General features: G+C 38.9%; 1 protein-coding gene across 3 annotated transcripts in view; it reads right to left on the bottom strand.

Moving 5' to 3' along the window:
• LOC106057959 (caskin-2-like) overlaps positions 1–24,982 on the bottom strand; it is a 258,135-nt gene that overhangs the window by 166,288 nt on the left and 66,865 nt on the right. For all 3 annotated transcript variants that reach the window (XM_056018782.1, XM_056018783.1, XM_056018784.1), the window contains exon 2: positions 14,841–14,889. In XM_056018782.1, the coding sequence (XP_055874757.1) occupies positions 14,841–14,889 (49 nt within the window). The remainder of the gene's footprint in view (positions 1–14,840; positions 14,890–24,982) is intronic.

The raw sequence follows: 24,982 nt of genomic DNA, 5'->3' as shown, positions 1-24,982 counted from the left end.
TAACTAATCTAATTGTTTTGTAAAGGGTCAATCTCTTATTCAAAGTATCAAGAAAACAACATTTCCGTAAAAAAAAAATCCTTTAGTTAAGTGCTGTAGTCGCAGTTCACGTGATAATGTGTAGTTAATATGACAGCACTTACACAACTTACCAATACATTTGTAAAAAAAAATATTTTTTTTTTTGACAAAAAATGTAAAAGAAAAAAACATTTGCATAAATGTGTTACAAATATGGTAAGTGGTAACCACCCCTACTAAAGAGCCCCCGTGTTTGTTACTATTAATAGTGAATAGTTGTAAAAGTGGTGTATTTCTATGAAACTACTTGCATAAGTGATTTTAAAAAATTAGATTTTTCGCTTTCAGAAAAGAAAAAAGTAGCCGTTGCTTCAGAATTTTGAATTGTCTAAAATATTATGATGTCGGATTTATTTTCACTATCTTTTCTAGTTTACGAGATCTAAACGGGACGGACGGACGGACAGACATTCCACACAAAACTAATAGCGTCTTTTCCCCTTTCGGGGGCCGCTATAAAAAAAACCTTTGGGTATGCCTCCAGATCTTCAATGGTAAAATTTAATAATGTAGATAACACGGAATCAGGGTTACAATATGTTCTATACAGGGAAGTAAAAATGCATTATTCTTGCCAAAAATGTATTCATGAGTTATACCCCTTACTAAGGGTAATTGAATTTATACAATTAACACATTTAGAGTAATATTTAATTTGAGATGTGGGTAGAGAGTAGATTAGTTTTTTAAATACGTGGATGCACTGTAACGATACAATTTAAAATTTGATCTCTAAACGAGTTTTAATAGTCAGCGGAGTGACCATTAGGATGCACAGATAAATGTTGAAGAGCTCTTCAGCTTTCGAAATCGCAATGTGGCGACAGTGCGGGTAGTAACGTTCAGTTTGACTGAATCATTCAATGACACAATAGAATGTAGTTTTTCATTTTATAATGTAAACTGAAATGCAATGTTTAATCCTAGTACACCTGATGACCATACGATATTGACTGACATTGGTCATGGATTGGTCATGGTAGAACAAAATAAATAACATAATGAGTCCAAGTTTTAAATAGCTTCGAGTAAAGATATTAATAACTCTTTAAAACGACTGCCTGGGTCTGTTAGATAAACTGGTTTTCGTAAATGAACTCGGCCACGCAATGCATGCAGACAGAGATGAAAAGTTTCCCTCTAAAATATTTATTTTGGCGATACTTTAAAGAGTAAAATTGTTATGGGCTCTCTGTCTGTCTCTGTCTCTCACTGTCTGTCTGTCTGTGTATCTGTCTCTCCCCCTCTGTCTTCGTCTTTCTCTGTCTCTCTCTCTGTGTCTCTGTCTCTCTCTCCATTACATCTATCAACAGATCAAACTACTAATCGTCACTTTAAATCTATTTGAGTCACGTCACGAGTAATGGATTACAAAACATTTAGAGAAACATTCTAGGGGGGAAAACAAATAATTTCAAATAAAAGCGTCAGGCAAGCAGGTCTTCATGGTTACAACAAATATTTCCTTCAAAAGCATTACATCGTTATTTGTGTGTTGTGCCACAAACAAATGTTCCTGATTGTCTCTCTTTCAGCACATCTCGTGTTTCCAGAACAATCTAGAAACTGGTTCAAGTTTTAAAAAAAAAAATCGAACACAAAACAAGAAACCCTCGAGTGTGTCTCCAGCACTCCAGCTCTTCCAATAGAGAATTCATTCAACTGTTCGGCTATTTAAACAAAATCCATTTCGACCATTTAGCGAGGGTCAATAAGTAATACACGAGAACACAAGTGAAAAAAACACTTTAGACAGAATGGATTCACAGAAAGACTGATTCAATATTTATACAAACTTTTTTTTTGTTTTTAGAGCTCAATTCTGTTCATTTCTTTTTAAAATACATTTAAAGAATAAATACGTAGAAATAAACAAGAGAAAGAAAATGAAAACAAAAAAAAAAGGTAAATTTTTTTTGGCCCATTGCCAACAACTTTAAAACAATATTCATTTATTTGTGAGAATTAAAATGTCAGAAAATTTAAAATAAGGTTGTTTGAACATGTTTTAGTACTTTGATTGGACAGTGCTACGATATTTTAAAAATCAAGTGTGAGTAGTCATTATATATATATATATATATATATATATATATATATATATATATATATATATATATTGTTACAAATGAACAGTGATAGGTAGAGGTCAACGTATGACCCCGGCGAGATGACACAGCAGCGAGTGTCTTCTGGAATCTACATGTACAAACAAAGACAGGATGTGACGTGCCCTCACGTGTTGTTCCAGGGGACGAACAGATCTAAGTAGGGGGACAGTTACTAATGAACAGTGACAGATAGAGGTCACTACGTGTGACCCCAACTTGATGACACTGCAGCCGATGTTTTCTGGAATCTACATGTATAAACAAAGACAGGATGTGACGTTTCCTCACGTGTTATTTCAGAGAATACTAGCCGTGTTTGTGCAACTTTGGACAAGCGATTAGGGACTCTATATAAGCCAGAGAGTTAATGTTAAAGTCAGTCGTATGGAGTCGTGAGTGAGCCGTTACAGTCGATACAGACTATGTAAGACGTGTGCGGCTCTGTGGAAGAGAAATGTGTACGACTCGATGCAAGTTAACTAGGGTAGAGTTAACTGGAGTGGACTACTGTCGTTAAAGTCTATACAGCAAACTACAGTGGACTTGAGCCGTTACAGTCGATACAGTCGATGTAAGACGTGTGCGGCTCTGATGTGGTAGACTAGAGTACGACTTGGTTCAGCTTTGGGAGACCTGGAGCGACACTGGGAAGTGTGTCGTTGGTCTGTTACGACTTGGTTCAGCTTTAGGAGACCTGGAGCGACACTGGGAAGTGTGTCGTTGGTCTGTTCTGTGGAATACGGCTCGATGCAAGTTGAGAAGAGATGAATTGCAACGAAGTGAAGAGATGAATTGCAACGAAGTATAGCTAACTGTAAACTGACAGATATTGTACAGTCTTCTACGCTACATGTTACAGTAACGAATTGTTAGAGTTAATAGTCATTAAAGTTATATGAAACTGAAAGTTTAGTCGTCAAGTTCTTTGCTGTGTTTTTATTTGTGTGCCTACTAATACTTCTAGCCAGAAGATTCAGAAATACGTAACAATTGGTGTCAGAAGTGGGATCTTTCTGGCTAGAATGTGTTCCATCAAACTTCTTATTGAACTTGACATGAAAGAACTTAGACAAGAGCTTCGAGAAAGAGGTCTACAGCTTAACGGAAATAAGGAAACTCTAACAGCACGTCTCAGACAAGCCCTGTTGGAGGAAGATGAGAATCCAGACACTTGCCAATTTGAAATCAAACCTAATACGATGGAGCTCCTAAGAACTTTGCAATACAAAATGAACTCGGTGAAAGAGAGCATTAAGGAGATAGAATCAGAAATCAACACCAGATTTTCTTCATTTAACCAGTTGACCAAAGCCATGAATGAAAATGAACAAATAGCTACCACGCCCAACAAGACAGAAGAACAAATAAAAGATCAAACGAGAATCATGATTAATGAGCTGCTGAACACTCAGCAGTATCAGATTGAGTCGACAGATGAAAGAGCTACACCATTGATGAACAGCGAACAATTGTCCAACCAAGAATGTGGCGATACAGACAATTACGATAAAGATGCTGGTGATGGCTGTGCTGTCTGTGACTGTGATAGCAAACCAAACGAATGTGGCCAACAAGAAATGAAAAGAGACGGTAGCTGTTTCTGTTTCAACGAAAAGCAGAATGAGACCGCTGAAGAAACAATAGAAGAGACCTATAGTTTGACCGAAGCTTTAGCTACAGATAAACCTGATATGAGTACCTCAACCAGCCAAACAGATCAAGACAACGTTGGGTCTGCGTCCAAGCCTGTTGCTGTGGGCCTTAAAGACTTCTGTCTTCTATCTGCCAGTGTCTACGAGAGGAACTCGAAGCTTGATTACTGCAACTATGTGTTTGACAAGAACTGTACGTACGTAGCTTTAGAAGAAGACTGTGAATGCCAAGAAATACACCAGCAAGGTCTGGACTTAACAGAAGCTTGTCCAGCTGTCAAGATCAGCGCGAGAAGCCCTGGTCAAAGTCAAGGAAACACAATAGAATCTGATGCTGAAGTTGATGGACCTTTGCACGTTGAATGTTATAAACCTGCCCCACAGTCGAGTCCTCCAGACTCGGATGAAGGTGATGACGTGTTTGACACCTTGCCTTCAAGTGGACTTGCAGCTCATTCGCAAAGCACCCATCGAAGAATAATGCTGAAGCAACTTGTTAGATCAACAGTCTTGATGACTACAGCTATGAAATGCCATACCTTCCTATGTGCTAAGAGGCTGCCATCAGCATTGATCGACAAGAAAGCAAGCCAACGACAACGACATCAACGCAACCAAAGAAATATCAAATTGAGGAGGCGGAGAAAGCGACATATGCAGAGTGCAACGTGGATGGCTCTGACAAGATCAAGATACAAACCCACCCCTTCTCCCACTGATAGATTATTCAGGAAGATAATGGATTGAAATAATTTTGTTGTATTAACCTTCTTATCATACAATTAACCAAATATAAATTATATTTATAATTATAAGCTAATTAATTTTTAATTAAACTTTACTTAGGAAAAAAACCCGCTAAATATGGACATATATGGGGGATATTATACGACTGGTTCGGGACCTGAATCATGACACAGAGATTTTTAAATTTAAAAAAAAAAAAATCTTTGACCTCAATGGAAACGCTATTGCCGTTGAAAAACTGGAAATTGATTGAAAGGCAACATTATTTGTAGCTAAACCATCTGATGGAAACGTCTTGACGCAATGTCCAATGAGAAACGATTTATTTAACAAAAATATTTCCAAAATAGATCGATAGAGACTTGGGACATTGGTTAAAATGTTTTCTCAAATGAGATTTTACTTGCACGAGTGTTGAAGCAAGTCTCTACACGGAAAGGCTTACAATTATTTTGGCGAGTGTGAAATACAAACTAAACTTCTGTTTGAAAGTTGCTATGTTTTTGTTCAATACTGAAACTATAAATCCGGAAAAGAAATCACCTCACATCAGACGCGAGGGGGAAAAAACTCATCTACAAAATACAAGGTAAGATCAAATGTGCTTGCGTTGATCTGAGTATAACACAAGAGAAAAAAGAGAGAGAAAGAGAGGGTAGAGAAAGAGAGAGAGGGAAAGAGAGAGAAAGAGGGAGAAAAACAAATAGAGAGAGAGACAAAGAGAGAGAAAATAGAAAGAGAGAAAAAGAGAGAAACAGAGACAAAGAGAGAGAAAGACAAAGAGAGAAGCAAAGAGAGAGAGAGAGAGAGAGAGAGAGAAAAAAAAAAGACAAAGAGAGCGACTAAGAGAAAGAGAGAAAAAGAGAGAGACAACGAGAGAAAGAGAGAGAGAATGAAAGAGACAAAGAAAGAGAGACAAAGAGAGAGAGAGAGCGAAAAAGAGAGAAAAAGAGACAAAGAGAGAGAAAGAAAGAGAGGGACAGTAAGAAAGAGAGAGCGAAAGAGAGACAGAGAGAGAGAAAGAGAGAGGTAAATTGAGAAAGAGAGAGAGAGAAATATAGAGGGAGACAAAGAGAGAGAGACAAAGAGAGAAAAGGAAAGAGGTGAGATGAACAATACAGATTGAGATCTTCAAAATGAAGACACATAAAACAAAGAGAAATAATTGTACAACATCAAAACGTCTCCTTTAAGAACAGTGTACATAAGCTGATTCTTTCCCACAACACGGCCAACTTTAATTTTGATGCCCTCCAGCAGCGCTCGTTCAATAAGGCAATAGTTTCAACAATTCTAACGTTAGACCGGTGTCAAAGTGGAAGGTCAGTGTGCGTTAAGTTCACGAGATTACAAACAACGGCTCTTTCGAGAGAGAGTGTGATTGAACGTCTTGACGGAGGCACTGGCGAGTGCTGAGATGCTCATCTGGCCTGAAATTAGTTTCATCTGAAAGTTGCACGTCTCTCCATTTCCCTATTGAAGAGGCAAAACACACCAACTCTTTCAACTCAAATAATGTTACCATGTGATATCTGAAGCAAGAAACATTTCTTATTGTAGACAAAAGTGTAAAAAAAAATATATAAAAAAAACAAAACAAAACAAAAAACGAGTAGATCTATTTCTGGAAGCGACACTGCAATAGAAGGGCTTTATGAATTTCACGACGGACTGTCAAGTTGTGAAGTATAGTTCCTCCGTTTTGCCAATGGTCAACGAGAGATGAAGCTCGCTCAACGGACAACAGCCTTAACTTCTCCTGACATTAATAGGTTATGCTAAAAAAAAAATTCTGAGTAGACCAGGATTTGAACTCGAGATCTCCAGTTCTAAGGGCCAGTCGCTCTAACCAATAATCCACCATATTTCATTGTCAGTTGATTTTGACACTCGAATGATGTCTCAGAAAACGACAATTATAACGAGCTGCCGAGTGCTAGCAATATCTGTCAAGATATCCAGGATTCGAACTCTTAGATCGTCTGGTCGAAAGCCAATCGCTCAACCAATGAACCCCCATATCCCATTCTCAGTTCATTCTGTCATTCGAATAATGTCACAATCACACTTAGGTTAATGTCAATCATAACCTCATAAAGAGTGCTAATAATAGACGGGGATAAGGCGCTGAGTTTATCAGAAGTTGTCATTAAAAAATGTTCCACTGATTTTATTTTTTCCCCTAGGGTTGTTTAAATCCCTTAATGTTAAAACAACATCCACCACAACAATTACACACTGACCAGCTGCCCTCCACTTTTCTCTGTAATCATCCGGTCATCTCTCCCTTGTTGTGCCCAATAATCTGATTAAATTTGTCACCATGTTCGACAACTCCCGATAGCCGGCAATCAAGTCATAGAATTGTCTCCCTATTGCCATCGCGCAACACGATTTGCATTTCCTGTCTATTACCCCCAACCGACCAACTCGAAGCGACTCACACATTGCTATTACACGTGGCCTCCACTCACCCACACCTCTTACCTCCAGCATCTATTCCACCCCCCCCCCCCCACATCCAAGGGAACTCTATCCAGAAAGATGGCCACGAATCAACTAATGCCGGACAACGGTTTGCGAAATCAATCACCACCGGGCCATCGTGATGTCCCCCGTCAATCTAATTTCCTGACGTTGTTTTCTCTTTTTTTTTATTTTTGATGTCCTCCACCACTTTTATGACAGTCGTTTCATGTGGGAAGGAAAGGGGAAAGAACCCGATTTAATTGAACTACTATTTACATAACGACTCGCAGAGTTATTTGCCCCGGTAGCATCTAAAAATAAACCGTGATTAGGATAAAAGGCGAGGACTGGAGAGAACATAAAAAGCCGAGTGTCCTATAATAGAAACAAAAAAAAAAAGTTAATTTATAAACATATATGTTTGAAAGCATTGCCTTAATTAGTCAGAATAATTTTATTGCGGCACTTTAATTACTGATTTATATACAGTTTAGAACAAGAGAATTGTTAGAAGTCGGTTTAAAACAAAAAAACAAAAGACAAAAACAAAAAACAAACAATATCGCACTGTTTCATTCACTACAAAATTGGGCGGGGTCCTTAGTTCATTCTTTTGTATCCAGAAAATCACCCCCCCCCCTATTTTTTTTTTCAGGTCCTTCATGATTGCTATGCTTTCATTAAATATGATGGTGTTGGTCAGTTCGTCATATCAGTTGATACTTGGGGGCGGGGGCATTATTCCTCGCGCAATTATTGGTCAGTGTTATTTTTATCACATTAGTCGATACTGGTAATACTTTCATCATTCATAACAGTGGACAGTGGTCATTCTTACTCTCTCGCTAATTGACGTGGTTAGGTTTTTCTTTCACAATAGAAGTTTACATTGGTCCAATTTGTAATCTATATTTATTTGTAGTTAAAGTCTCACAGTTCTACTTGATTGTTGTTCAGTTTAACTCTGTGCAATAAATTCCCTCCTTTTCTTTGTATTAATGGTCAGGCATAACACGCTTCATATATTCGATGTAAAGACATTTCAACTGAGACGTGATGGATAGCGTTCGAGCCCTTCCCATCACTGGATGCTGCCTGGTCGTGCGGTTTGCGCGCTGGACTGTCGTTCGGACTTATCAATAGTCCCGGGTTCAAACCTTGGCCGCTCACATTCCCCTTCGTCCTGCGGGAGGTTTGGACTAGGAAGTAAACTATCTTCAACTCTGAAGGAACATCCGAGACATGTCTACTGCCTCTAGTGCCACGTTTTTATTAAGTTTGTTTGACTTGAAGACCTTGATGCTATAAACTTGTGACATATGTGGGTTCGGAGGTGCCTTGAGTATAGTTCAAACACTTTAATAATTAATGAAGTAACAAAGTGCTGATATGCTTTTCTGGAGTTTTAATTATTTTAAACTGAAGCTTGAAATAATACATGCATGTACGAACGATATATAAAACAGATACAGGATACAGTAATAATGATCAATAAAATGAGTAACTATTTACTTTTAAACTAGCGACTTCTAAGTCTAACTATCTAGCTCTCTCTCTCCCTCCCTCTCTCTCTCTCTCCCTCTCTTTCCCGTCCCAAGCAACTTCTACTCTTTTTATATCTTTCCTTAAAATAAAGAACCGTGACATCTCAATACCCTGTTGTTGTTTTTTTAAATTTAACCTTTGTTCATTTTATTTCCCTGTTGTAGCCTTGAACTAAGTTTTAATCGGCGTCTCTCTGGCATGGAAGCGTGGTAACGCGTGACCTAATTAGAGATAGGTACACTGTCCTCACTTTGTGAACAATGAGGTGTCACCAGTCACGTGACAATACCATTTTTACAACCAGCTGAGAACATCTTCCAGGCAGAAGTCAGCTTTTGAATAAGTTTGTACAAGAAGTAATGTCTAGTAAAATGAAGGTGAAGACATTATTAGCAAGATCAAAGTGCGACCCATGTTTCTCGCCTGCTCACACACACACACATACAGCCATACAACGACAAACACACAAACTCACATACACAGATATCAAAACACAAGTGCAATGACTGCACCAAGTTTTTTCCAACAGACACTCGTGGAAGTACGAGCTCAGATGATGAGTATAGCTTTGTGCCCCAGACTGTATCTTATCTACCGCGAGCTCCCGGCGAGCGTATGTTCTGAGATAAGGGTAGAAAGAGTCTTACTTGGGGAACTGGAATGGAATGAAGACGGTGCAGTATACAGATATCTTTACTTCTCAACTATCACATTTTTTTTTCATTTTTATCTCTGTCTTACTCAATCGTTCTCGTTCTCTCTCTCTCTCCCCCATCTCATCTTAAAACTTACAAATTCTCTTACTTTTCCTCTCCATTCTATATCGTTAAGGAAGGTGGAGAGAACGCTGGGATATTATCTTCTATATTGGTAGAACTTGTTGCTTTTTTTCAAACCATCATGCTCGTGGAAGGGTACACGAGATCTACTAATACATTCTCGCCTCTTTAAGTGTGTAAAGATAGCAAAGGGGGAAAAAACGGGGGGGGGGGGCGGGTTTGAACGGGTGTTTCTTCAGCCTGCTCACATTCCCCAGTCACAAGGGACTCGGTGCCATTTGATTCAATTTCCTAAACCTGTTTTGTTGTTTTTTCTTTTTTTTCCGAGCGCGTATCGAGGGGGGAAAAAGGAATTTCCGCAAAACTATCAAGAAGCTGCTGAGGAGGGGAGGGGAATACTTCCCTGGCTGCTGATCCCCGGTGGATATGAAATGGCCGCCGAGCTTCTGGTCAATTTGTTGGTGCTTGTCGTGTGACGCGTGGATGCTTATCGGGTTAATCACATCCTACATGTGAGTGTAACGCTCCACCTCCTCCACCCCAGCCCTAACATGTATCACACCACAGCTCTAGTTGGGAACAATTGACTTCCGTAATAAATGTCATTAACATATTGTAATTAATGTCTTCTTTTTATATATATAGAGGGCTTTTGTTACTATTTTAGCACCACGTGGTTGCATCTGATTCCACAAAACAAACAAATGCATCGTATTGCGTATTGTCAAGACAAAGACAAAGAGTAAATCATATTTGTTACGATAAAATCAGCTCGTGTAGCTGGCCACCATTAGCGCTATGAGAAGTCTGTTAATAGAGATTAATTCAGAAGAGAAATATTCATTCCACAACGTTGTTTAGGTTTTCTTTCTAAGTCTATCTTTCAAAATATGAAAGTTCAGCGCTGAAGTAAATGATGACTAAACATGAGATGTAGCATATATTATAATATAAGAACTAGGTGAATATGGGTCCAGATAACATTACTGACGAGAAAGGTTTTTTTTTTATTACAAAGCTTGTATCAACTCTGTTTTTTTTCCCCACTTACCATTCTCGGATCAAGTTGAATTTTTGCATAATTATTCATAGTCGATATCAATACACGAATCAATTAAAAAATTAACCAATTAATTAATTTTGTTTTGTATAGCAAAAAGGAAGCTAAACCCTGTAATTTTATTATAAATGGCGGTAATTGGCGTTCTTTCCATTAGAGAAGCTTAGCTTTTAAAAAGTATTCTTTTTATTATTGCTTGTTTTATGTTACAAAGTCGGAGGTTAAAGGCCAAGTCGGAGATTGTCTATGGTTTGCCTTATTTGCTTTCCAAACAGTTGTATTCAAGCGCTGCCATTTTACGTGTTGTGTTAATTCATGAAATAATACACTTGTAGACTATACATAGAGGAGACGACTAATATCCACATTAATAGTTCAAGTCAGAAATCCATTATTACAAGTTACCCATCACATTATAAACTCTAGTCATATGACATAACGACTGGTAGATCCACCACTCATCTCACACAGACATTTGCTCAACTCGACCAGGGTCTCGAGGTTCTGACTAACATTCGAAATGAGAAATGTAACACTGTCCCATGGTTCATGAGTAAAGTAAAATGACATGTACACATCATTAAATGACAGGGAAGACGAAATTAATGACAAGGTCATGGGGGATGAGTTTGTAACCTTAGCTGATTCATAATTAATTGTTGATGTACTTTGTACTAACTAAGTTCTGTGTACACGTACATATAATATGAAGTGAGTTAAAACAACACGTGCGATGCGTGGATGAGGCGCATAAGCCGTTTGGGTACTTAACAAAAGAGCACGAGATCGATTCTAAAAGTTTCACTTGAGCACGGAAACCTTATCCTTGAGCCCCCCCCCCCCCCCAACGATAATGGATCAGAGCGAAACCAATCGTTACAGAAGGTCTCAACACTGACCTGCAACGTCACAACCTGTGGGCACTTTAGAATAACAGCTCGCTGTCACGTCATACAGACCTATGACGTGGCAACGAGTTATTGGTCTAAACTGCCCACAGATTGTGACATTGCAGGTCAGTGTTCAGGGCTTCTGTAACGATTGGTCTAGATCAGAGCGTAATGTAAAGATGCGATATACTGCGGCTATTGGTGGATTAAGATATACGTTTATTAATATTTATAAGTTATACGTTCATTAACATGTTCTTTATAGCGTAGTTCTGTTTAGTGTTCATTCTTTTTTCAGATTGACATTTAAATCATCTACCTCCCATTGTGCTGGTTTTTTTTTTATTTAGTCATTTATTATTGTTATAACCCCTCGTTAGTCGGCTCGAGAAACGATAATCACAAAGCAACTTCTTTACATCGCGCTGGCTTCGACAATCTCACGTCTGCATAATTTGATTAAAACCTCGTATGTCTTTATCTCTTTTCTTTTTCTTTGAAATCATAAGTACAGGTCTTATCCCCCTCCCCCCAAAGAAATGTGATTTTAAAATTAATCTACATCATTATAGACCAATCTATAATGATAAAATGGATGTTATTTTAAAAGCAGTCTTTTGTAGAGAACTTCGAGAAATTGACGTGAACATTAATTGCGTGTGTAGATGGCTATTTATTATAATTTCTGTTACAAGAAAATTGTAAATCTCCCTCTTTCAGGCAGATGATGTAAAGGTCATCTGATTTATGTGGCCAACGGTTATGTGGCTCGCACAACGACCAACTGCAATTACTTTTTCCCAACTAATGTCAGGTACCCGTTAGAGATGGGTGGACTCGGAGGCTGAGAAAGATCCCGAAATTAAATATCCCAGTGTTCAGTAGGACTCGAACCAGGGACCCTGGGTTCGGAAGCCAAGCGCTATACCACCCAGCCACCACGCTCTGTACAAGAAATAAGACAGTAATTGTTTCAAAGAGTCTGGTTTCTATCTCAAGTCGCATGTTGTGTTGACGAAAGTTTATTTTACCTCCGAGACTGTCAGGGCAGGCTCACCGAGTATCTTGCAAGCCCTCGTTTTGTGGCTCGGTTAAAGAGGCCAGTCATTTCAAAGAACTAGTCTGTCTGCACCATTGGACATATTATGTGGAGAGTGTCTCTCTCTCTCTCTCTCTCTCTCGCGTTAACAGATAGTAAGACGCTTGTTTTATAAGAGATAGCAAGACGTTTGCGTTATAGGAAACAACATGACGCTTGTGTTTTTAAAATATATCATACAATGTAAAATTATTTACGTCTGCTATTTAAGACTAAAACAAACACGTCTACGTTACATTTTGGATCCCAGCATTGCCAAGCAAAGGTCATTTGAATGTTACAAGTATGTGTATGGTTTGTTTCGTTGTATCAACATTTACAGTTTTTTTTTTATTTCCTTGCAGTAGATCGATAGACTTGTTTGGTCAATAATTTCTGGGATGACCAACATTCTGTAATTATGGAAATGTAGTTCCGGCAGGAGCACCTAGTTATTACAAATAGTTCTTGAAACGTTTCGAGATCTATTTTTTATGTTTTGTTTCTAAACTCGTGACACTTTTTTTTTTAAAAATGTTTGAGAAACCCATTTTATTTTAGCGTCAAGAATGCATACAGTAAACAGAAAAACCGATTACAATAAACTATGCATTGAAAAAAAAGGTTTCGTTGTCTTCTTAGTGGTATAGCATTATAAACTTCATTTCAACCAAATAATAATTACCCTCGATCTTCGCTCGAGCAAAATATAAGCATTTTTTTTTTTAAATTATTTTTCACATTTCTAAAAGAAGCCTCAAACTCAGAGTAAGCGAGTGTTTGAAAAGTTGAAACCTCACAAGCGGTCTCATGAATTCCTTCTTTTCGGTGCGACTTGTTATTGTTAAAGGTCATGCGTGTCAAATGATTTCAGGCGATTATCAAACTAATTATTTAACTTGGATAAAATGTAACTTTCTTTACATGCCTAAAAGCGTGAAAAAATTAGTACCACAAAATCCTTTAACCATGCCTTTATCACTATGTGAGTAAATTATATATATAAAATTGTCCCTTCCTAAGAAAAAAAAAAAGAAAAAGAATGACAGTGGTCGGTCTATTCTGAAAACGAGTTGAGTTGACTGTTAGTTTCTAAGTTGGTATGGAATGTACACACACACACACACAAAACGAGCCCTTGAAGTGGGAAATCGTTTTTCGACGTTCCTAGGCAGAGAGGAGGGGGGGGGGTGAGATGGCAGATGAGTAAAAAGTTTAAGTTAACGTCAACTTCTATTTAAAGACATGGCGCGAAATGGTCCACAACAAAGGGGGCGCCTGCCGCCATCTGCGGTACAAGCAACGCATGGGCGGGGGGGGGGACCGACTTTTGAAATACACAACAGAGGCCTTCATTAACTGTTATCTTTCGCGTTTCCCAAATTGTATTTTCTCCACGCTATCTGACATGACCAATCTGAAGGGATCATAAATTATCAAGGCCGCAAAAAAATCCAACGGACTCCACAGACCATATCAGTTTTTTTTTTTCTCCTTCCCTCGGCGTAACGCTCGTATCTTGACTTGAGCTCGTGCCCAGACCAATGAACTTTTAATAATCGAGAGATGATGCATGCACTATGTCTTCAAGAGCGGCATACGCCCTTCCTCCCTCGCCCCCCACGTTATCTTGATTTGGGACACCTTTTTAATTACTTCTTGTGTTCATATTGAAACAGTGAACTTTATTCCTGGCTTTCTAATACAAAGATAATTTATTCCGATAGTTATTTCACGTTCTGCATATTTATCTGTTTTTTTTTCTTTAATAATTATCAATGGAGCTATGAACGTGACGCCAGACTTCTGAATGTATTGGGGGAGGGGGGGGAGAGGTTACAAGTGGTGACAGTGATCGTCTCATATATTATTAATTTTTATGATATGTATGCTATATTCCTTGCGTTTTTATTCAAGCCAAATTAAAAATTAAAAAAAAAAGAGGCTGGCTTTCAAAAAGGTGTTTTAAAAATGAATACCTCAGAAGTTTAAAAATAAATGAGCTCAGTATCAGATAAGGTGTTTGGTTTATAGACGTGCACGAAGCCATTCATTTGTTTAGATATTACAAACAGTACAGGCAACTTGAAGGCAGACCCACAGTAAGAAGTTATTGTCTGTTTGTTTTTTAAACAGAGTTCGTGTTTCACTTCAGGTATCAAATTTTAATTATTATTTTCAACGCATGGTCTAGAGATTGATAACACTTTATATTACTTTAACATTATCTCTATTTTCCTGAAAAAAAATAAAAAAATTGTATTATTGTTTTTTGTCTGTACTCTTTGCACGTCGTGTTAATGCCCCCCCCCCAAAAAAAAGTTTTTATTTTTATTTAACTTCCTTTGTAACCAAACACACACACACACACAAAATACAAAAACGGATTCACCTTTTATTGTATTTAAAAAATCAGTCTAGTACTTACCCATCGTTATCTTGATAGTTGATATTGAGTTTTTTGTTTCCAATTATTTCTGGAAATAAAAGAGAGAGAAAAAAAAATATGAAAAGTCAGTCGATGTAATTTTTCATAGTTATTTTTGGTAGGCTACAGTAGAATGACTGATTGCACCGCATTCAATTCGTATTCCGTTTGTTTTGTTTTACTTTATGTGTAGGAAAATAAAGACACTAGTAGTATTTGTAACTCGAAGAGATAGAACACGACATGAAGTCTCGGCACATGATAAAACGCGAGTACGTGAATGCATTGTGTGTGCGGTGTTATAATAACGAGGCGGAAAACAAAGGGGGGGGGGAGGGGGAGGAGAGGGATACCAATGCCACGAAGACAGACATAAGCTAAATCATAAACAATGGGTATGACTAGTCTGTCCGAACACGTTTCTCGACCAGGCAGGACATTACCGACGTGACCCTCTCCACACTGGTCACCGTTTGAGAGAGTGTTTATATGTGTGTGTGCGTGTTTGTAGAGGAAAAACGGGGCAGGTAGTTTACATGAGATTTCCATTAAAATGTCTGACATTGGTGGACAGTTTCTTTTGAACTGTGGTCATCGATTAGACCCCGCCAGTCATTGTTATGGTCAGTGACGGAAGAGATTAGATGGAAGAGTCGGCTTTAAGTCGGCACGTCTTACATAGAGAGGGTGGAACCGGGGAGGGGGGCGTCGGAATAAGGAGGGGCGCATCCAGGAAAGTGGGGGGGGGGGGGAGTATGTGGCGCGACGCGTCTTTTATGAATCCATAAAACGTGGCTAGGAAGGAAGTTCACAGAATCATAAACTGGACTTATGACCACGGAGCTGTCCAGCACAGAAGTGAAGGGGTCCTGGTGAATTTATCGGTCTTCCCAGTAGGGGGGCTTTTGGTGAAATGGGCGCCACAGATTCTTACTGTGATGACAATGTTGGATGCAGAAAATATCTTCATCGTTATAATTCGTGCCAAGCAAAGAAAAATGTTAGTGACCTGATTCTTAAAACACCATAATGGATGCTGTTCAATTAACTTGATACGTTCTTTACACAAGGGCCATGCTTCTCAGCCCCACAGTGACGCTCGTGGTGGAAATGGTCCTTAGAGGAGACGATAAGGCCCCGCCGGGATGCCTAAGGACGGAGTCCATTGCACAGGCGGGGATGGAAAAAAAGCCACAACAAACATGTCACTACACTATCCACACACCGTTCCTCAAAGGACCGTTTTTGCGGCGGACACCTGCAAGGCTGATGTGGTACAGAGAAGAAGTATGGGGGACTTTCTCCAAAGATGTGCTCGACCCTTGGCCTCTGTTCTAATCCGAGCGCCTTGGGATAGGAGCCATCGGTAATAAGGATGTAATAATTTATATCTGCTGATTTAATAATTTCAATCTGCTTGGATCTTTCCCAGACAGAAGTTTGTTCAGACAGGCAGATGGAGACAAGCTTCCATAGGCCTAGAGTTCCAAGAGTCATAGAATCAACTCTTAGGACAAGATTCCATAGTCCTAGAGTTCCAAGAGTCATAGACTCAACTCTTAGGACAAGCTTCATAGGCCTAGAGTTCCAAGAGTCATAGACTCAACCCTTAGGACAAGCTTCCATAGGCCTAGAGTTCCAAGAGTCTTAGACTCAACCCTTAGGACAAGCTTCCATAGGCCTAGAGTTCCAAGAGTCTTAGACTCAACCCTTAGGACAAGCTTCCATAGGCCTAGAGTTCCAAGAGTCTTAGACTCAACCATTAGGACAAGCTTCCATAAGCCTAAAGCTCCAAGAGTCATAGATTCAACCCTTAGGACAAGCTTCCATAAGCCTAAAGCTCCAAGAGTCATAGACTCAACCCTTAGGACAAGCTTCCATAGGCCTAAAATTCCAAGAGTCATAGACTCAACTCTTAGGGCAATTAGAATGAATAAAGAAAAATTCTTTACAAGTAAAATCTCGCTGTGGTCTCTGTGTGTAGGTCACGGCATCAGCACCAAACAGAATGTGATAAAACTGCGTTCGTTGTTGTAAACTAAGTCTGTAAGGTTTATTTCCTTGCATTATCTAATCTTACTAAATGAATTGCTCTTTCATTCTCCTTTTCGTAAACTAGAGATTAGCCAGTTTGACATATCTGTGGTACCGTTAACCACATTTTGAGATCCGCTTTAGAAGTCCAAAGATGGTGTCCAGTCTTGTTGAGCCTCGACAAGTATGTCACTGTGAACCTTTAATCTCTGGATTTAAAGGAGGAATCCCAGGCTTGGTGGGATCTAGGTCACGAGCCAAAAGTTCTTTTGTTTTCTTGCAATCAGAGACGGCTTGGTCAGTTAGTGAAGACCGGAATCTCTAATGACTGGCGGAGTGACATGCTTTCACAGATATAAACTTGCATCCATGACTTCAAATACAAATATAACGCACATTTTCGTTTTGAGATTATTCTGCACCCACATTTCTTTGCACACACACACATACATATATAAAGTGAGAGAAAGAGAGAGAGAGATATATGCAGACCTAAATGATAATTGTACATAAGTTGTTCAGATGACTGTGGAACACGCTGCCTTTTATTACTCGCACAGATGCAAAGTTTACACATTTGAGTTTCAAACTCGCAAGATTTTTTGTCACTTCTGGACAATTCACAATAAAACTATCAGAAAAAGTAAATGTTAGTGAAGATGACGAGACACACTAAACAGCGACCTCGACACGTCCTCGTTCTACGGCAGACATCCGAATCAGTGAAATAGACGTTGTGTTCTTTTATGCTGCTTCCACTATTGATACTAGCTATGTGCCCGGCTGAAACTTGCATGTAGCGTTATGTAAGGTTATATTAAATAAAAACTGTATTCCCAGCTCCAATTCGATGGATGTAGATCGATAGTTTAGAATCTCGTCTTCTCTTGTATTATATTTGACAGAATTTGTGATTTTAAAGCTGCCTACAGTAGTAAATAGTCGTTTTTATTTTCTCATTTGATGCTGCTGTTGTTTTTTCCCTTTCTATGTTTATGGTTTCAGCTAAACTCACAATTCTGTGATAGTGTACGGTGTCCTTGAATTTATTATTAAGTGTATATATTCAAATTATAATTGTGACCATGTGATAAGACTAAATGTGTATGATTTGCATCTAACAAAAACATGATAATTTTTTTTTATATTTGCCGACTACCTCCTCCTTTCCCCCTTTTAAACTACGACTGGGGTCTCCCTTAGTAAAAGTTTGAGAAACACTGACACGTCTTTTTAATCAATTTCTCCTGCGCTGTTTTATCTCATAGTATCGTTGAAAACCTTTTTTTTTCCTGCCCTTAAGACCTTTTTTTTTTTTTTGGCTAGAAACGGCCGTAGGTACGAAAGGATTTTCAAACCAAATCACTAAACAACTAGTAACCCAACATTGTTCATGCAAGGACTAATTATTAAAATGCTCAGAAAAAACGGCGCCACCGGGGGGATTACAGTTCCGCGGTTCGATCGAGTGTTTGCACCTTCGGTTAACGTAAAACACCGGACACACACCTAAGCACCCAGGCTTTGCGCGCGTACACGCACACGGCGTACGCTGCCTGGACCAACTAACGGTAATTTAATCCGATGATTACTGACATTCTATGACGCTATCTGGACTGAGTGTGGAGAAATATTGAACCCAGCTAACAGTGCAACTGAAGTTTAAAAATGGAACATTTGTATAACGTGCATCTAAATTCCGAGGATCAGTCGAGTTCATAACTTTTTGCCAAGCTTGGTTTAATGGCAGTTAACAATATACCAATCTTTAAAGTTCTACATGACAAAGATTTCCTGTATATCGAATTCCGGGTACGCCTATATCAAAAATATTCGGAATATCATTTAATACACGTACAGATAACTCGGGACTAAATTAGCTCCCCTTGGCGTGACAAAGATGGCGTGCATCAAGAAAGGACTGAGAGATTAGAGACACGAGTCACTGACAGACGACTCATCGAGCTTGTAATCAAGTGCAGGAAACCGGAAACAAAGTTAAACAGTACAGAATAAATTTTGGCATGGTTCTTTTGAGCTAGGTCACCAATGAACTAATGGACAAGGGTATTGGTCTACATTGAACAATGATAGGAGAGATTTATGAAGGTTTGACCCCGACCTCCTCTCTACATTTCAGTTTCGAGTTTTTCTTTTGGCTTCGTTCATTGTTGGCATTAATTTTTTTACACTGAACTAAATATTTTTAAACTTTGCAGAAAAGTCTGGGAGCCGCTTTTCTCTGCGGGACACTTGAACTGGTCTTTTTTTTTTTCTTTTAATTGGTCAGCCCATTCCACGCTGGTTGATATTTGTGATGTAGTGAGGGGGGTGGGTAGTCTCAATTATTGTTTCCCGACGTCTTTATTGTTTTACTGAGAGGTCTTGGACACAATAAAGTGGGCGCCACGCCTGCCCGTGAACAATGTTTTTACATTTTCGGTGAATGGACCGCACCGGCCGCCCAACTTCCGTCAAAGGATAATGAATGTAAGTGTGGTGAAGAGGGGCGCGGGGGAGTCAGGGCGTCTGGATCGCTCACTCTTGAAACAAAAGACTTTTTTTTTTCCCCGAGGCGGATTGAGTTGCATAACAGGTGAACAGGAATGATCTATCGATTAACGATAAATTGAGGCGTCTAAAAGTATCGTGAGATATTGGGTGACATTGGAAGCTAATATCGAATGAACAAGGTTTCGCATTTATAGAATCCAGTTCATTTCAACTGTATGCTGTGATAAACAAAATAGATATAAATAGATAAAGTTAGACTTGAAGAAGTTTAAGCGAGAACAACATAAAATCAATGGTGCTCAATCAGTGGTGCTCAAGCAATTTCAGATACACCACCAAAAAGAAAAAAAAAGGTCAAGGCAATGGAAGTGAGTTTATGCCGCCTTACAATACGACATTATTATCTTATCTTATCTTACACTATGGGCAGATGTTTCGAAGGTTTGGAAAGTAAGCACCGCATCATAGGACGGATATGACTCGCGGGTCGTAGTTTGAGCATCACTGGCATAAATTGATGCAGAAATATATATCGAACAATATACATGTGTGCATAGTATTCCAAATCATTAGCATATATTATCTTATCTTTTCTTACACTATGGGCAGAAGTTTCGAAGGCTCGGAAAGCAAGCACCGCATCATAGGACGGATATGACCCGCGGGTCGTAGTTCGGGCATCACTGACATAAATTGATGCAGAAATTTATATCGAACAATATACATGTGTGCATAGTATTCCAAATAATTAGCACTTTTGCACACACTTAATGATTCGAATGAAAGGACTTGGTTGACTGAGTTTTTAAAAAAAAAGTTTAGGGAACCACCAAGTAATGTGTACCCTCGCTTAGTTCCGCGTTAAGTGTCGTCACCACTATCGATCTCGCGGTGTTACGAGAGCAGTCTCCGACAAGTCCACTGGCAGGCTCAAGTGTTTGACTTCCGGGACAGGAAAGGTGTCGAGACTTCTGATGACTTAACCCAGTTAGTACCAAGAGAGAGAGAAAAAAAAAATTGGCTTTTTTATCACAAAAGTAAACACATTTCCACCCAAGACTGATTAGCAATCCATCACTCTCGCCACGGTAGAAATCGATTACAGAATTATGATTTTTTTCTGGACTGGGACATTAATTCATTTGTTTCTATTTGCGTGTTTGTATTTGCTGATATTGGAGATTTTCATATTTGGAGGTAAAATCCTTAAAGACCAAGATTTTTGGTGTTTCCGGCGAAGAGATAACGGAAGTGTAGATAAACTTTATTTTTTTTTTTAAACCATTAAAATCTATGGCCATATTACAAGATCTTCGGGGCTCGCAAAGACCTTCCTCCAGGGACCAGTATCAGAAAAAAGAAGAAGAGGCAGACAGAGAAAGCGATGGGAGGACAACGTAAAAGAATGGACGGGCCTGTCATTGAAAGAGGTTTTAACTAAGCAAAAACACAGAGAGGAAAGGAGAAAGACGGTCAACGAATCTTGCATGGTGCCCCAACGTCAAATAGACTAAGGGATAAGTAAAGGTACAGGTAAAAAAAAAAGATTTGTGTACTCTTTACTAGCACTGTAGAATCAAACTAAGCATCACAATGTAAACATGATTGGGTATGATAATCTCCAATGGTGGCAGTGTTCATGCTCTGTCTTATTTTATTGTCATGCAATAAATGAGGAAAATGCTACGAAGAGCAGGGTGCCAGGACATCCGCGCTGTTATCAGCAGAAGACTTTTTGTCTGGCTTGGTCACGTTCATAAAATGCCACAAGGTCGACTTGTGATCTAGCAGAAAGCAGGAGAGCCGCTGGTCGTCCACTTTTAAGTGTATACAGATGTATGCAAACGCGAAATGAAGCTCTTCAAAATCGACACTAACAGCTGGGGGAAAAAGTGGCTCTGGATAGATCCACACGGAGGAGCAACCATAAAGGAAGGGTCAAGATTGCAGATGGCAGAACACACCAGAAGTAGAAGATGGGTTGAAAGTGCAACAGCACTTCGAAGCTCTGATGCTTATTTAACAAATAAAAAACGTTTAAGTTTGAGTATAAAATATGATATTTTGTTCTCACTTTAAACATGCTTTCATCACATTGGCGTAAAAAAAGAGCATATAAAATTAACAATTTTAATAGGAAACAAATAAATAATACTTGACTATTACAACACACATTTTCTAAATGGAAGAGTGCGCAACTTATGTTTTTATGCTGTGGTAGAGACATACATTGGGAACAAATGATTTCGTTTTGAAAACGAGGCTTGCTTCACGCTATCAGACCCATAAGCGTGCAAACTAAGAATATCTGAACAAACCGAGGAATTCGATGGGCAATATCCTTTAGTGATTAGTGTTCAGCTAATCAGTATTGATGACAATGACAGGCGGTTTCCGTTGTTTCTTGTTTCATTCAACATGGCGGCAGAACTATAACTACTATGAAAATATTCATCAACATGTCAACCTTATCTTTGAACTTTAATCATTTGTATTGAATGTACATTAACACACAGAAACAAACGATAACAAATACAGACCAGAATCAAGCCGAGATGAATCAATTTAGCGCTAATGTCTTATTTTATCTAAAAAAAATGTGTGTATAAAAAGTCTGTATTCTAAATTATATTTTGTTTGCAGACGCACAGTTAATTAGAATGACAGTAAGTAGATGGCTTTTTGATGCTTTCATGCACTAATGATGTGAAATGTAGAGATTTGTGAAAGGTTACAATTAAGTCCAAGGGGGTAGGGGTTGGACAATCACACGGAATATAACAACCTCACTCAATGGCTCGCGGTGTGAAGTAAAGGGGAAAAAAAAACAACTCGGGGGATTCTATGATTGCCTGACTGTCAATACAATGTCATGTTCGGCTTGGGAATGTATTACAGTTCGGTGTGAGTGCTTGACATTTTTGTGAGTGTGTGTGTATATCAGAGTGTCAGAATTAGTGTAAGAGAGAGAGAGAGAGAGAAAGAGAAGAGAGAGAGAGAGAGAGAGAAAGAGACCAGGGGAGGATAAATTTATGTTTGCTCGTATGCCGATGCGTTTTTTTTTTTCGATGATTAAAAAAAAAGTAAGAAAAAGAGAAGCGGGAGGGAGGGGGGTAGAGGGGGTGCTGTACCCAAAGGACATGTCTCTATAGGGCTGAGTGAACACGGGGAGTGGTTTCAGAGCCGGGTGTAAATAGTTCCCAGAGCCATGTTAAGTGTGAGCTAACAATCAATACCAGACTCTATTGAACTTAATCATTTGCTTAATCATAGCATTTCTTCACACAGGGAACTGGAACAGAAAAAGGGGACACAAACTTGTATTTCTTTTCGTTTTGTTTGTCTCCCCTTAGTTTAGAAAGTCAAAGAAATGTATCAGTGTTTGGTCTTCACGTACGACTACAACTTAAAACTTAGATTTGTGTCTCGCTGTGTGTTGTTTCAAAAAATAATGAAATATTAATGTACTAGTCGACCCACGGCGTAGCATATGCCGTTATTTTGCAAGGCCGGTCTTAGGCCAATGCAACCTATGTGACCGCATTGGCCCCGCACTTTCAAAGGACCCGCGCAAATTCTAGGTGCAAATAATTAAATTAAACCATTTTAAAACTGATTTAGCAGGAGCTACTGGAAATCTCCTGAAATTGCAAAATATACGAAAAAGTCATGGAAATCTCCGGAAATTAATGAAATCTTTTGAAAACTCAAAAAAAAATAATTCCTGAAATATATATGTCATTTTGGGGTGTCATTCAATATGGAAAACGCCAATCCTAAGCGCGATAAATAAAAAACGGCATTATGCATTACCCGTAATTGTGTAATCTGGTGAAAGAAGCTTCTCGCGCCTCAAACTAACGAAGAATTACTTGAGGTCAACAATTCTCGTAGATAGATTGAAACATTTGGTAATTCTTGCTATTAAGCGTGATCTATGTAGGAAATAAAAAAAATTATGATCTACTGTATGACTTCACTACACGCAAGGCTCGTTAAGTAGTTCTATAGGTAGTAAAGAATGAATAAAATGCATAGACGAATTTATTTTCTAAAACAAACTCTTAAATTTCACTTATTATCCGCATCCCTACCCAAACTTGGCCCCCGAAATCCGTTTCGCATAGGGCCCCACAAGGGTTGAGTCCGACCCTGCTATTTAGTGACGGGTGAATACTACTTTTTCTCCTCCCCCCCCCCTCTTTTTTTCGTAGGGTAACTCTAGTCCGACTAGCAGAAATAAAAGAGTGATCTTTCCTTTACTTCTTGTCCAAACTCTTGAGCCATGAAGAGTTATATATATATATATATATATATATATATATATATATATATATATATAGATAGATAGATAGATAGATAGATAGATAGATAGATAGATAGATAGATAGATTAGGGAAGTCTACTGTGTGTGAAGTTTCCATATCGATGCGTATAAAGAATGGCCTCATCGCAAAACAATTTCAAACAATTTAATTTAATTTTGCTTTGCCACAAAGCACAAGTGCTACGAGGTCAAGGCAGTCAAAGTTACAACTAATAACGTTATACACTTCATCAATGAGCGGTGACATCACGTTGTACTGTTGTTTTGAACAAAAACTGCAACAGTACAATCACGCAGTGCCAAGAAAGGGAAAAATTACGAAGACTGTTACGTCACATCCGTAAGTCAAGTTAGCCTAGACCAATCGTTATAGAAGGCCTGAACACGGACATGCAACGTCACAACCTGTGGGCAGTTTAGACCAATAGCTCGTTGCCTCGTCGTACAGACCTGCTTTAAAACAATTCTTCTTTCTATTAAATGAGTTGCAGATGTTGTTACAACAAAGATTATTACATCTGATTGTATTGTTTAATTGGTTTTAAACGATTTACATATTATGTGAATTGGTTTAAGTGTAGGACAGCCATTATTTTTAAGTAAATGAAAATGTACTATCGGTCGAAGGTTATGTGTGTTGCTATGAAGTGAGAAAAGTCATTGGTTTGGCTATTGCGCAATACTCTTTGCTCGGAGCAAACGTTAGAAGTTGAAGATTGATCTATAAGCGCAGTGACATATCGAGTCAACATTGTCTTCTAGTGGCCAGCTTTTCTTATCGACGTGGATCACGCTTGCAGATGATGTTCAATTGCGAGTGAATGTATATTTGCGGGACGAATGCGTTGTCACGTGTCAGACAACATAAACACACGAGACTGGAGCGAGCTAATAAACCTTTACTGACACCGCTGGTTTACCATTGAACTGGGCTGTGAGGATACACTATGGCTTACAGTACAAACATACAAACGCATTCTACTAGACTGACCATTATACACACACAAGGACCAGAGTAAATGTTACTAATTATTCAATGCAGCCAACGCAAAAAAAAAGGTGACGCAAAGTACAAACACGCAACGAGTTGCACGCAACGTGATATTGGGAGTCGGCGTGGCCTCGTTTGCCAGTGCTCATCTTTCACACACACACACACACTTCGCGAGCGTACAGTTGACGCGGCCATGTACACCTGTCAATCAACAGTCGGCTGTCCTAGAGTTGACGTACCTGTATGTTGGTGAGTGAGTGTGTATGTTGATTC

The sequence above is a fragment of the Biomphalaria glabrata genome, chromosome 2, assembly GCF_947242115.1.
Source record: "Biomphalaria glabrata chromosome 2, xgBioGlab47.1, whole genome shotgun sequence".
NCBI classification, from domain to species: domain Eukaryota; kingdom Metazoa; phylum Mollusca; class Gastropoda; family Planorbidae; genus Biomphalaria; species Biomphalaria glabrata.
The sequence above is the reverse complement of the archived record's forward strand: the minus strand, read 5'-3'. Positions and strand labels throughout refer to the sequence as shown.